The 15,503-nt window shown below is 38.2% G+C and overlaps 1 protein-coding gene across 1 annotated transcript in view; it reads right to left on the bottom strand.

The window, feature by feature from the left end:
- Positions 1-946: 946 nt before the first annotated feature.
- Positions 947-15,503, bottom strand: part of STK31 (serine/threonine kinase 31) — a 35,038-nt gene continuing 20,481 nt past the window's right edge. The window contains 11 exon segments of the mRNA XM_030485637.1: positions 947-2,466; positions 2,469-2,643; positions 7,229-7,297; positions 9,236-9,361; positions 11,089-11,238; positions 12,092-12,178; positions 12,422-12,547; positions 12,852-12,977; positions 13,300-13,380; positions 14,214-14,315; positions 15,312-15,443. Coding sequence (XP_030341497.1) covers positions 2,426-2,466; positions 2,469-2,643; positions 7,229-7,297; positions 9,236-9,361; positions 11,089-11,238; positions 12,092-12,178; positions 12,422-12,547; positions 12,852-12,977; positions 13,300-13,380; positions 14,214-14,315; positions 15,312-15,443 — 1,215 coding nt within the window. The 3' untranslated portion in view covers positions 947-2,425.

Genomic DNA, 15,503 nt, shown 5'->3' with positions numbered 1-15,503 from the left:
TAGACAGTCAAACCTGTAAAGTGAACGTGAGATACATGTATACAAAGAAATCCTGAGTTGTGGTGGCTATACACATTTACACTGTATGTGACTCACACGGCATAAGGCTTCTTGCATGTTTGTTCAGTGTTTCTACTTGTAGGACTTGCACAGCTTGCAATTTATCACAGTTGATGCAAACACAGCATAAAAACTTGAAGTGTGCTAATTACCACTCAAAATCCTTCCACTGAACCTCAGCACACTCAAAAGGCTATCTACTGGGTACATAACTCTTACACTCTCCTTCAAGTCTTGCCCCTGTGTCTGCTCTACTCCTGCCTTGGTAGGGCAAGGTGAGAGTGCAGGCAGCAACTTAACCCACCGCAGGGTACATAAGGCAATGCTATTAAGAACTTCCATTTCACAGATTTTCCAGTAATACCACCACAGACTGCCCTTGAGAGTAACAGAGAAACCTTATAAGCAGAGTGAAGACTTGGAACAGAAGAAAAGCTCTCAAGAAGCTGGTTAGAAAGAGAAGCTGCAGCAATGCATAGAGGACTTAGAATTCAGCTTTGGCAGGATAGCTGTGCAACATGACCCTGAACCTACCTATTTTCTTAAGGCCTCTGGCAAGTAGGAAACAAAACCAAAGCCAGAGCTACAAAACTACCAAAGAAAAGATCGAAGTACAAACAGAACTAACAGATTAACAGATTACTAAGACTGTAATCAACATTTAATTCAAATGGAAAGGCTGTCTCATACCCTAACACTCAGATGTACCAAACCTTTTCAGAAGTTTCATTGCTGGGTTCCACATGTAAAATCGTATTCCTTAATGCTGAAGAGATTTTGAAGAGACTGGAAGTTTTTAAATCAAGCACACACAGACTTCTGGTTTCAGAAAACTAAGAATGTTACCAAATCGAGGATTTAAGAAGTACACTTTTGGTTGCAGGAAAACTGGGCAAAAATTTATTCTAATATATATGACACAGCACGACACAAACCATCAGGTTAGTCTTCTAACCTGTATTCAGTGTTTAACATTCATTAAAACCAAAGCTAGCCTTTTAATAACAGCGAAAGACTGCAATCAGTTACTTAGAAAGCATTTCAAAATTGCTACACTGTTTCTTTTCATTGACAAAACCCAAGCTGGTATTCTTCTGTGATTTCTGTAATGAAAATATTTATCACGCTAACCAAAAATTCTACATTAAAAAATACTTTTAACAAAGGTTGTGCTAGCATTAGTTATTACAGAAATTAAAAAAAAAAAAAATCATTATCATTTAATGAAAAAAGGATGACACATCTTAAATGCTGTTCCATATAAAAAAATCTAACAGATTTAAGGGTAGAAAGCCAATATCAGCGGTGGACCTGCCAAGGTGGTATCTTCTATCCACTCTGGACTGTACTATCATACCTGAGGGCTTCTCAATTCCCCTGGTGCTGCTTCTTGCTCATTACATACTGCATTTTTGCAGTCTTCATCTGACAACATGCAGCTTCAAACATTCCTCTACAAACTACTAGTATGCAAACAGTGCTGTCCAAGAGCAACACCCAGAGGCTAAACAGACTGCTACAGCAACTCTGCACATTTTGACCTGTTTGCTTCTGAGAAGAAATGAAAACCTTCACAAAGATAAGAAACAATTTCCTGTAAAAATGAAGAGATGACAAAACTCCTTCAACGGTATCATTAACAGCAAAGTGTTCCAGGCAAACAAACCTGCTCATGAAAATCACACCTTTACAGCTATTGCAAACAACATTTAAGTACATATAATATATACACACACTTATGTAGAGCTAATAAGCAGTAGTTTTTGCAAAGGTACGTGTATAGTATTTTGGTTGGCAGCAGCACTGCAAAGGAACAACTAGGATGATGCCTGCTCTCTAGAAAGCCAACTGCATTCTTCAAATGCAGAAAGAGAGAAGAGAGGCAGGCTGCTCACCATTTCCTCTACCAGCTGTCAGAGCAGTACTTTCTTTTTTTCCTTAAATACTGAAGGCAGTTGCTGTAGGAACAACTTGTCCATGCAATAATAAAAAACTTCCAGCAAACAGATAATTCCCTAGAGCACCTTTAAGACAAACATGTTATCTGGAATCATAGCAGGAAGACCACTAAAGCTTCATCTTAAAGATCTCTGGCATCTAACAAGACTATTCACTGTAAATTTAAAGCCTAACCTAACAAATAAAAAGGCTTACTACTAAGAATACAATCGGTAACACCATACTTATACCCCTGAACACTTATTTAGAATAAAACAAAAGAAAACGCAGCAAAGATTGTGTAATCACAAAACATGACTGCATCTACCAAGCCTTTTATATTTTCAGATTTCAGATGAGGACAATGATTTCAAAACCAAACAAAACCAGAAGTCTCAATCAAACACCTGATGGAAAAGTTCCTCATCTATTCAGTAGGGTTTGCTCCATTCTCCTCAGTTATCACTTCTTTTTTTTATCTGTCTTCTCAGAATCATACTCCTCATGTGGCTCGTGCTCTTCACCTGCTTGTGGTGAAACTGGAATCTCATCAACTACAAGGAAGCAATCATCCCTCAGCACCTGCTCAGCTGTCAGTCTGTTACAGCAGAACAAATTCAGGAGCAGAGATTTAACTTTATCATCCTACAAGCAAGAGAGAGAGAAGGATTCAATCAGTAAGCAAAACAAACTTGATTACAAATAACAACCAAGTATTTGAACACATCTTCTAAGTTCTTAGGGCCAAAAGCCGTTAAAAAAAGGTCGTACCATAGCATTCCAAGTGGTCAGCAACACTTGACAGTCATAGTGCTCATTAACAACAAAATAAAAGCAAGTGTTCAGCATCAGGTCTGTCAACCTGGTGACAACAGATTTCATGGAAGAGCATGAATTATTACATTTTAAAATACCAATGGACTGAACCAATATAAATTAGGAAAATACTGAAGTTTGTCTTGCAACTGAGAAGGAACAAAACAGGTACTGTTTGCCTTCTACAACTTCATTTTTTAACTTCTGTCATATTGCTTTCTCTCTCTGCAAGACCATGGCGGGGGGGGGAGGGGGGCGTAAATTATACTAATGAAAACTAAAGTAATGGGCTCTGGGTCAACAGTAGCTGTTCTGCTATTAACCCATCACTTACATACAGGCTCTCTGGATTTCTCAGAAGGGATAACATTCCTACATGCTTAGCACATTAACAGTGCCAGACTCCATACATAAAGCATAACACAGCTGCTACACATATGCATAAACATCAGCTGTCGAGGGAGGAAGAGCACACTCTGGATTTGGACAAGGGGATTGCAAGACAGACAATCTCCAATGCTGCTCTAGAGATCTTGATTACCAAAACGCACGGGAACAGAATCTTCCCATAAAAAGGCTTGCTTCTACACACTCTCCAAGCCAGTAACACCTCTGACTAGGGTCAATAAAGCACAAGATGCCTGTACACCTCACCTACCCTGTTTCACCCAGATGGACGAATCGCTGTGATGTAAAGGAATGTACACAAGTAGTCAAAAACTTGAAGAAAGAAACATGCTGACTATTTCCAACTCTTCCTTTAATTATCAGAGTGACTTTGGAGAATTAGCCACTTCCCAAATAATGTGAAGTCTGGGTGAAAACGTAAGTTTTGATAACTGTTGATCTTACAGGCATAAAGGATTGTTAAATACTTATAAAATATTTTAAATGCTCGAAGAAAAATCTCTAGTAAAGAGGATCCAAACACATGCGATAAAATATAGGAGTGAACCATGACTACACCCGTCCTCTACAAAATTTAAACTGAAGTCTAGGCATTTGAAAAAGCTTGAAAATCTTTGTACTTGTACATTGGCATTTCGTGATACTATCAAATGCCTGCCAACAACAAATATCGCCTTCATACCATTTTCTCTCATAAAGGAAACTGAAACGTGATTCTACAAGGAACACTGCTGTAGGACAACATTTTGTCATGTTTACTCCATTTCATTGTGCTTGTTCTCATTTTTTTTCCCCCTAAATACACAAAACTAGATGCTGAAACACACTGAACGCTGAAGCTTGGCTAAACAAGTGGCTACAAGATCTTATCTCTAAATTCTGCTTTCCTCAACAGTTACCTTACATTAATATCCCTGTTTCAAAGCTTCCTGTTATTTTCCTATGGCAATTTTATATTTGCTGGAAACAACAAAAATTTTAATAGTTGCAACTGTGCTATTCCTCTGGGCAGGAGACTGATATGGAAGGGAAATTACCAGCCTGTCAAGAGCCTGCAGATGGGCATGGAGATTAATTCTGAATAAGCTGATTATAGATAAAGCACTTAAAAGCAAACTAGATTTTCCCCAAGAACTGGGACAAGGATTAACAGCCAGGGATCTAAAAGATTTCTCAAGAAACAGCTGAAAGATATTTACCAGTATTACATTTCTTAGTAAAACTCTCATGTGTGTTCCTGTGCACAGCAGGCAGCACAGACTGCTTTCCAGCAGACTTTGGCGGTTGGTATACGTGCAAGCACACACACCAGGACGAAGGAGGAATCCTTAACTGCCAACAATGATATATTGATTATGATTGTATCACCTGACAAGGTCAAAATCAAATGCTGCTTCTTTTCATCAGGGGGAAAAAGTCAAAGAAACTTGTTCTTATTAAAAGCTGTAAAATTAATTAATCTCTGCGAAGAACAATAATGGCTAAATTCATTAATTGTCCTTGAGATAAAGCAGCTCTTTGAACTTCAAAAGATACCTACTAAAGGAGAACACAGAAGAATAATACCCTGAAACTGGCCATTTAAGCTTTGATTTGCATACTTCAGACCTTATTTGTAGAACATTATCACAGCAGAAATTTTATGGAAAAAGAAGTGAACCGACTCCTAGTTTTAATGTCCCAAGAAATCATTTCTACTACCTTGAACAATTAAGTTTTCCTTATGCTTGAGAGAAAGTGGGGGGTTTCAGTATCTAAGGACTACTGTGCATTATCCTGAATGATGCACTGGACGGACAGTTCTGTACAAGTTTTGTGAAATACATTTAAAATCCCCTAGTTAGCCCTAGTGGTGAATCATGAAGTACTGAATCTTCTTTCCTATAGTATTGTGTGTTTCATGAGATTCATTTAATTTCTAACAAGAAACCAAGCAACTATAATGAGCAACAAGAACCACTATTCAGAGGATCACCTCCCTGCTCAGATGCTGTGTTTTATTATTTTATTTTCCATGGTAGTGTCACACTGGAAATAATTTTGCAGAGGGATTTGGTAGACAGTCCTGTTCTTTATCAGTAATGCTTTCATCTCTGGAGAACACTGCTGAAAAGAAGTTATTACAAGACATACTGTAGAGGATAAGAGTCATCTAATAAAACAACATATTTACAGTACTGTGTTATGTAGTAATACACAAGCTACCCTGCCTGGACACTGGAACCCCTACAGCTGTGTTAGTCCAGTACTGTATCATGACACTTTCTTAACCTAAATACAGTTAAGCAGGATACATTATGCTCATGATGAAAACAACTTGAGTAATTTAGACCCATGCTTCAATAGTTATCTCTGCAAAGCAGGCAAATCATTAATATACAAGTATAATCAATAAAGAGGGATTTATTATTTGGGTTTCTTTTTCCCTTGACACAACAACCCAAACTTATCTGACCAACAGCAACTCCACTGCTTTGTTTTCTACTTTTCCATTTAAAGTATTTTTCTACTTTTCTGGAAAATATGGGATTAACCTCTAAATCTTCTCTATGTTCCTTAGAAAATTCTAGCCATAACCTAAGGCTTCACTTAAAAGCTAAACAGTCACCTGCTTGCAGGTTATTTAGTAAGAGTGTAAGACTTAATTTAAGGAGTTTCATGGCCTTCTCAAATCTAAATAAAGCAGTTAGCTCTCATTTAAAGTAAAATCAACAGAATAAGCACATGAGAAGATTTAAAAAAAAAAAAAAAAAAAAAACCAAAAAAATAAAAAAACAAGGGCAGTCCTCTCAAGGGAGATGGGAGAGATAGAGGACAAGAACAAAGCAGCCAGTAACTAGACAGCAGAAGTACAGCAAAAGGCATGAAGTGGAAACTAGTCTACCAAAGCTAATGATTTGAAAAAGGTCCACAAACCTCCCAGTAAACATCTTTAAACTAGATATGGTGGCATGCCTTTCGTTATCCCAACTTTTTTAAGGAGGAAAATGAATTGTCTGTAGCAAAGGCAGAAGACATTGAAAGCAGGCAAGAAAAAAGGTTTTAACTCCTAACCAGAAGGCTGACAGCTTTTGGGAAAGAGAGTTACACAAGAAAATAAAGCCAAGGAAGAACGAGTGCTCAGGTAACTAAGACACACAGAGAGAAAACCATGAAATTATTTGCTTATGATTAACATCCAAGAGATAGATAAGTGAAGAATCGACTTCAAAGCTGGAGACCCAAGTTGGGAAACATGAAGGCACACAAGCTCTCCTCCTTATTCTCAAAGACTCACTGAGACAGTGGGCAAGGATAACCTTCAAAAAAGGGACTGAAAATAGAGTTCACGGTGACAACAGTAGCTGGCATAGACTAGACAGAGAACATTTGAGAACAGAAAGAATGAATGAAGCAACACAAATTCCTATCATGCAGAGTCCACTCAGACCTGTGCGTTTGTTTCAGAGGCATAGGAAAGTTTGTTTCACAAACAAAAAAACCCCAACACCACAAAACCAAAACCAAACTGAAGAAGAATCGACACAATACACTTTCACAACTGCATTTATGTGATCAAGGTGAAATGTGGTTGATCACATAAATGATCACATAAATGAGCTTATTAATGCTCAAGCATTGTGCAACCATTATGTCGAAGACAGGTGAACAAAGACAACTTCCCTGACTTCAGAAAAGATAGGTTCTTAATTGAAATACCTCCTTTGAGGCTGAATCATAATCACTTATTCCCCAAGTCTGTAACTTGGTGTCATTCATTTAATAGTTATCTGTGAAGAAGTTGTTCCTCATGAGGTCAGAGCTCAGTATTAAGAAAACTTTGGGGTTTTCTATCTTTCCAAACATCATTTTATTTGTGCATCCTATCGAGAATTATCCAAATAGTCCATTAAGAACATTTTCTCAACCCAGCACTTACAATGAAATGTTTGACTTTTTAAAAAGTATCAATTAACCACCTCTGAACAAGAGCAGTCTAATCTTCCTCATCTGACAACTGACATACCATGACAACCACCTCCACCTCAGGTGTTCCATCTTCTTTTATCCCAAACTCCTGGTTTTGAATGCAGAGCTGTAAATGAAAAGATACATAAAGCATAACACTGGTGGGTTTTTTTCCCCCAGTTAGTTTAACAAAACCAAACATCATTCAAGGAGATTCCAGGTTTCAAGTGACAATGGATTGTTATGGGAAAATGGCAGGAAAAGGCTTTTTTCTTAATTTCACAGTAGGGTAAAACATACAAGGAGATCAAGCTCACCTTACACAGAAACAAGGGGAAAACAAATCAGTTTCAGAAGAAACTTTTAGAGGTCAAAAGAAATAGACTTTTAAAAACATGACTCAAATTCTATGCTCAAGATGGATTAATTATATAATCCTCTTTAAGAAATGTTATGGCGTAAGTGCACTCTAACAGACAAATGTGAACCCTGTACCCACCAACAAAGCAAGATTTCCCCAGTGTTTACTAGTGCTAAGAACCACGCCAGAGCACAGCACTTTTCAAAACCCTGCCTGCAGGTTAAGCTGAAAATTCCTCTATTCTGAACAATTACATAGACAGCAAAAGGAAGCACGTGTTTAGTCAGTGCTGGGCTCTTGTGACACAGATCAGCAGTGAACTCTGAAAACCACCATCTCCATTTTAGAAGCAGCACTGCTGTTTAATGAGAATACAATTTCAGATGCGCAACATGACACTGGCAACTGTTGAACATAATACTAAACACTTGAATCTTCCATCAAATAATCAATACAATGACAAGTCTGAGCTGAAGATTAGTTACATGTGGATTAATCTGAAATTCAGCTGGCAAACTTGGATGAGGTTTAAGAGGAATGACAAGCGTGCGGCATCCCAAATATTCTCTTCAAAAGGAACCAGCCATTTGTAAAACTTTGTTTCTTTTTTTTTTTTACTCACTTCTACTTGTAAAAGCCTTTTTTTTTAGACCAGATGAAAATCCAAATAGTACTGAAATTGTCTAACTAAACCATACCACATTAATAAATTATAAACATCTATGATATTAAGCTACACTTTAGTTTATCCATTTCAGTACAAAAAATATTTAATTATAAGCAACTGCTTCCTAAATCAGAAATAAAACCTAATGAAGAGCGACTTTGATATGAACCAGCTTCGTCTTGTCAGCACAGGTGGCTACCAACTTGCAGTTTACATCTCCATCAGGAACTGTTTTTAAGATGCTAGGGCACAGAAGGGATTACTGAAGCCATCACTGTGGAGCTGATGGAACTGCCAATGTTTCCCAGGAAGACCCTCATGTATCTGGAGCTCCAACTAGTACTCACTCAGTGAGCCAGTTCCAATATATCAAGCGCACAGGCAAAAATCACTGCCTGGGAACATCAGCACTTGATGGGCAACTTATGGCTTTTCAAGTCTGGGAGATTGGAAGTTTTCCTATTCAGAACACATGGTACTGACATCCTGAGTTGGGAAGGCAGCAATACAGTGCCAGAAGACAAAAAAGATATGGAGGAGATGCTATGCAACATACCAGCTAACACAGGAAAGTAGATTGCTTTCTCCTCCCTGGCATAACACGCACTAAGAAACAAAACAGCTATCTAAGCACTGCTGCCAGCAACAAAACATATGGCAGTCCCATCCTTACCTTCATCTTCCCTCTCTTTTGATTTGGGTAATTCCTCAGGGGCAAGGTCACAAAAAAAAGAAAAAAAGGCCCACAAGGAATGAACAGGAAGCGCAGTAAGAACTGACAATGCACAGCATGAGGAACAGAAGCATAATTTCTGTTCATATTTATATTACTATACAAATTACATTTACAGAAAATGCAGTCTTCTGCCCATAATTGTAATTCCCATTTGTTCCACACTTACTACTCAGTTGAAAACATGAACGCTTATTTTGCCAAAATAGTTCAAAGTAGGAGGTGGAGACAACATTTATTGTTCTTTATAAGCCTGCTACAGTTCCATAATGTTACTAGAAACTCCCCATAAGCTATCACATACCCAGAAGAGAAGGCAGCCATAAGCATACATGTCAGAGGCTGGAGAAGCTGGCTGTCCCATTTTCAGTTCAGGAGAAATTAAGCTCAAGGTACTGACAACCATAGTGTTTGCAGCAGCACGCTGTTCCTATGGGGAAAAAAACTGGAGCTGTCATTTCAAGCAAGACTGACAGCACATTGAAGCAGATGCGTCGCCCTCGCCTCTTCATGTGCCAGCCAACTTTACCATAGTCCTGTGTTGACCCAGACTGAACTGTAAAGTCCTTCTTTACTGATAAAAAAAAAAGTGGTCCGTAAAGATAATGCCACATATCTATATCTGTAATAGAAGAATAGGGATGGCAGATTTTACTCCATACTAGAACTATTAAAGCTCATAAGGTGGTAAAAAACACAAATTGGAACACTTCTTGAATTAGGAAAAAAAACACCCATGAATCTTAAAGAGCATTCAGTTCTGAAGTTTGGTTCTGCCAGCCTTCCTACTTTTTCTTCTCTGCCCTTCTGGTCTTTACCTGAAACTGGCTGCTTCCTCCCTCCTGGTTTCCAGCATATTTCAGAACTATCTACTGTTAAAATAAGAAGCTAGATACTGAGTTTCTATTCCCTCTGTGACAGCAGCCAGCACCAGCTGCAGCCAGACTGGAGAAGACTAGTCTCCAGACTGCCAACAGTACTCAGTAACACATCAGTTACCAGCTCCACTCCTGCATTTATGATCATGACAAGTACAAGCACTGAGCAGTACTGACATCTTTATAAGAGAAGGCACAAACTGGACCCAGGCTGTGAACCATGGGTCAGTGCTCTATCACACATGAACTGCTCTTTCCAGCACAGCCCATACCTGCAGGGTGGGGTAAAGAGAGGGATAGTCTTCCTCAGCTCCTGCAATATTCACAATGACACCATCTGTACTGAGTATGACCTTGCAGAAAACTCAGCTGTCAAATAATTCTTAAGCACCTCTCTTTAGCACATTGAAAACTGAAATTTATTTCAAGGGAAGCACACCCTGCTGTCCAAACTTTTGACACTTCATGAGATTAACAGATAATACATCTCCAAAGCCAAGATAAGGGTTCTCAATGAAAATTTTATATTATGCTTATTATATAAATATGACATATTATTATATTACCATTTAAAGAATTAAATGAGCATGAAGCAGACCCCTAGCATAAAAATGTTTTAGCTCAAACAACTTCAGTTTAGAAAGTCAAAAGGTGACTACAGAACAGATACCATTCTTGGAGACTTTGCTATGTAAAGACGATGAATAGCAAGAAAAGAGCTTGTGTTCTTAAAGAATATTAGATTTTCCCCAAGAACAGCTATGAAATTCTTTACTACAGAAACTGAGGACTAAATCACAAGTACATATAAATACAGGTATATGTAGGCAACACGTAAAATCCTGTTAATTACGAAATACCACAATAGATTAAAACACATACTAGAACCCCATTACCTATCAAACAGAAAGGCAAACACTTCATTTGAGCTTGACTAGCCCTTCTCCAAACATAAGTTCTTACTCTCACCTCTGATGATACCAATAATCATTAAATATACAAGACATCAACAAGCAACTACTGCAACTTCTCTTTTTTGTTCCACTGTTTTGCTTAACCAGAGCCCACTCAGTAATTCTTTTTTTCCCTGAAAGATTAGACTGTGTTTACCAAAAAATTTCAACAAGACTCAAACTGTCCAACCCTATTAAAAGTATGAAACAGGAGTCTCACTGCTAAGCACAATGTTTATCAGGAAATCTTTTAAACTGCAAACGCAGTTGTCTGTTTGGATATATAATTCTGACTAAAAGTCACGAAAGGATTTCAGGTTTTTTACCTCTGATTTTGTGAAATCAAAGTCTCCAACGATTCCTTGTTTTCGATCCACAGCAAAAACATTATTTCCATTCAGAGATCCATGTACTATATTAGCTCCGTGCAGTGTTTGTAGACCTCTGGCCACTCCTTTCATCACTTTTAATGACTCCTAATGATTTGAGTGTTTATTGCAAAGACAGATAGAAAAATCAAAGTACAGTAATAAGTTTCTATCCAGAATTATTATTCTTTTTTTAAATGTTTGTACACATTCAGAGTTCATTCCAATTCCATTTTATGAAGTATGGATTAATTCCCAGTAAGACTATTATGACTTGCAGAGCCAGGTAGGGTGCAGACATGACACCACAAAAAAACCACACAACTTGGATCTTTGCAAGCAGGTCTAAATCAGCAAACAGAAGCTTCAAGTCAGCAAAGAGAACTAGAGAAAAGACTGTACTGCTTCTTTGAGAAGGGATGACTATCCAAACTACCTATAGACTGTGTGGGGAGGAGGTAAAGGAAAGAGAACGAAGGGCAGGGATGATTTACACACACACAAGTCCTCTAAAACCTCCATACAAAAACACCTGCCCCTGAACATAGAATCACAGATTATCTCAAGTTGGAAGGGACCCATTAGTATCATCGAGCCCAACTTCCTGCTCCTCACAGGACCACCTAACACTATGACTGTCGTCCAGATGCTCCGTGAACTCTGACAAGCTTGGTGCTGTAGGGAGCCTGTTCAATTCCGGTACTTTTAAAATGTCCTAGTAACAGAGCTAAGGCATTTATTTAAATAAAAGAAAAAAGTATATCCAAGCAAAATCTCTTTGAGAAAGTTATAAACTACTGCCTGACCAGATGCTAAGAATGCCAGTCAAGTTATCCTGTGCAACCTTCAGCCACCAAAGTACATACCCTGGTAAAACACCATCAGCATCATAAGATACAGCACAACAAGAAGAGTTCAGTTCAAAAAGATACAAAATAAAATGTTAAGTAGTTATACTTACTTCTAAAGTTAAAGGTGTATCAGCCTGTAAAGCTCCCAGACTTGCTCCTGGGTAGTACGGGACCATTAAATATACCAAAGGATCAGACTTGACAAACAAAAAAGGAAAAATAAATTGCTTCAAATATCAGGTATATTAGGGAGTTTAACATGCACTAGATGTGTGATAAATCAATTCCTTATGTTTACTAAGTAAACAGTTTATCTGTAGTCAGAAAGGAAATATTTTTCTGATTCCATGCTCCAACTTAAAATATATTAAAGCTTTAAGGTCCAACTGCAAGTCTTCCAGCTTAAATCAGAAAATCAAGATCACTGATTTGAATCTTGCCTTGCAGAAAAGAAGGAACAACAGTTGTAATAATCCAGATCTCTCTTTCTGTTGATTCCAAGCTCTGTGATACTTGGCAACATTTTCTATGACTTTGGCTTCTGAGCTTACATCTACAGAGTAGCCCTTAAAAACAAAAAAAGACACCAAACTGTTACTCTTAATGCCTGTGACATTATTGCATTCATTTATTCCTTTTTTAATTAAAGAAATGCATATTGTTAGGTGCCATCAAATAACTTGCTCTTTTACTTGACACAAAACTCAATTCCGACTGTCACTGGCTATTCCTGTATTTTCTTGTAAATGTTTAGAAATTCCGTACCCACAAAAGGTACATGAAAGAAACAGCAGAGTGTATTCAGAATCAGCATGTTAATAAGCCAAGGCCTTGCCTACAGCACCAACTGAAAGCCAGTGCCAACATTACCTTTAAAAGAACCTTCTGACCCCAAATTTCTGAACACACTAACGGTCGCTTTGTGCTCAGTGCCTTCATGGGCTCAGCATCCAAAAGATCTCGCTCCAGGCTGCGTGTCAGGAGTCCGCTGGAGTTCTGAAGCACATGCACACATAGATATCCAGGGTAAGAGGTGGTAAAATTCAGAGGCTTCATCTGCCTCTCCTCTTCCTCAATCAAATTAACAAAACACGAAACAGCTGGGACATGTTAAAAAGTTACAGGATCTGTTACCAAGAGGCTGGCCATGATGAGGCAGCTAATGAAATACATTCCTTGAACATCTCCCAGAAGGGGAGAAGGAGGAAGGCTACAACAGACTAATGCTCAGGGTATGTATCCCCCAAATGACAGAAACTATGCAGAGCCTTCATAGTGCCCAAGACAGTAACTGAATGTGCAAACAATTTTTGCTTACCATATAGTTTAGAATTCCTGCTTCTGGATAAAGAAGTGGTAACTCAGGGAACCATTTCTGTACCAAACATGTAAGCTTCTCCTAAATGAAGGAAACAAGGCTACAGCTACAGGTCACTAGTTTCTGACATATATAAATATACACTGACATCTGCAACGTATACCTAGCACATTCAAATGTACATTGGCCATAACTATACCTCCTTCAACAACACCAAGGTATCAGATTTTTTAAATCTCTGAGGATGGGTACGGTTAAGGCCCCAAACAGCTCATGCACTATCACAGAAAACATGTAATCTTTTCTACATGAGGTTTTAGCAGGCCTGAACAAAGGAAAACAACTACAGGTAAGTGGAGGAAGACAGAAATAAAGTAGTAACACAGACTAGCCCAGCACCTCATGCATTTCCAGATCTCACGCAGCTGTAATGCTGCAAGGTAACTATTACACACAAATGTTTTATCTGCAGAGGTAAGTATATTGCCACCACAAATTATGGCACTCTTCTACTTGCTCACAAGGCAATGGTTTATGATTCTTCCCTCCACATAGAGGACTTAGAGAAAGGGTGGTCTCCTTCACTGTTTCAACTTAGTCATAAGGAAACAGTTCCTTTCTTCAGCAACTGAGCTTACATTTTCATCTGCTTCTCTTCTGGGTTGGGAACTACTGCTCACACCTTCCCAGCTCACCCCCTTATGGAGGGAAGGCCTGAAGAAACTACATTCAAATAGAGATAAAACTGATCAGCCTCCATGCTTTCTACCATAGGTTTCACCAAAAAAGGGCCATCTTAACATTCAACACTATAAAAATCACTTTCTTTATTTTAGCCAGAGCACACATTAAACCAACTGAAATGTAAGTGTGTCTCCTGCAGGTTTTAGTTGCCTATGTAGTTTAATACTTACATATTCTTCTTGTTCCTTGGCTATTTCCTGAAGAACCCTATTTCGCACATCAGCAATTTCCTCTTTTATTCTTGTCATTTCACACTCACTGTAATCATCAGACTGCATTAGGAATAACAAAGTTAGTCTCATTTTGCTATTATACCAGACAACAGTAGCCTACTACATAGAGATTAAAAAACAGCTTCCACATCACAGTTTTGGAGTTAACGTATTCTCAAATGCATATTTACCCAATCTTCTTCCTGGAAACCAGAGATAATCTCTTAAAATCTCATCACTGAGAAAGGTGTTCCCTTTATTTATGTGACAGACCAAATATTCTAGCCCTTTGCTTACTTGTTTCCTAAGTCAAAGAGCATTTATTTTAATTAACTGATCACATATAACCACAACAGCAACACCATTCATCTACCAGGAACGCCAGGTTCCATGATTCGTTCACTTTTTTTCCTCCCTTAAGCAGGCATTTTCCTCATGTCAGCTCATTACTCAAGAATCCTTTTCCCAACGGTTTCCTTAGTGTGCCTCATTTTAAATCCTTCTTGGAAGCTTACTGCCCCTTTACAATGCTTACAGAGAGACACAGGCAGGTTCTTTTTTTCCTTAAGCATCATCAGAATAATTAAGGTGCAATCAAACAAACAGCACTGAAGCTGGAGTAACTCACATTCTTTGGACTTCCCTAAGGGGTAGTGGGGAGCCCTGAAAACTAGAACAGACATTGACTTCTGTCACCAAAGAGGAGGTACACACATTATTAACAAAATAATTCTCAACCAGCACAGTAAAAAGAGCGGAACAAAACTGTTTGTGCTGTGGACAGCAACCATCACCAGAGGGACTTAATTAAAAGCACAGTGCCATGATTGGGGACTGAAACAGAAAAATGGCCATGTTCTGAATGCTTTGTATTTCTTTTTAAGCCATTCAGGCTTCATCTCAGGTCCTGTAAAACTTCTACAGTTAATGCCAAAACTGGGGTCAGAAAACACAAACTGTTCTTAATACAGTTACCACTTAGTTGGAGTAGAAAAAATTAATGTTTCTAAACCAATCTGAAAAACAACAGATGAAAACACTGTAACATTTTCATACTTCCTCAAAGTTGTTCTTTTCAACCAGCTTCCACCTCAACTGGGCCTTTAATGATTTCACAGTTTTCTTAATTGACAGTAAGTTGTTAATATTGGGTCTTCTATTCAGCCATTCCTCTGCCTGTTTTTTGAACTAGGAGGAAAGGAAAAAATAAAATAGATCAGAAAGTGTTCAAGTGTTTTATTTTAATAT

Source organism: Strigops habroptila, chromosome 1 (genome assembly GCF_004027225.2).
Source record: "Strigops habroptila isolate Jane chromosome 1, bStrHab1.2.pri, whole genome shotgun sequence".
Taxonomy (NCBI): Eukaryota; Metazoa; Chordata; class Aves; order Psittaciformes; family Psittacidae; genus Strigops; species Strigops habroptila.
The sequence above is the reverse complement of the archived record's forward strand: the minus strand, read 5'-3'. Positions and strand labels throughout refer to the sequence as shown.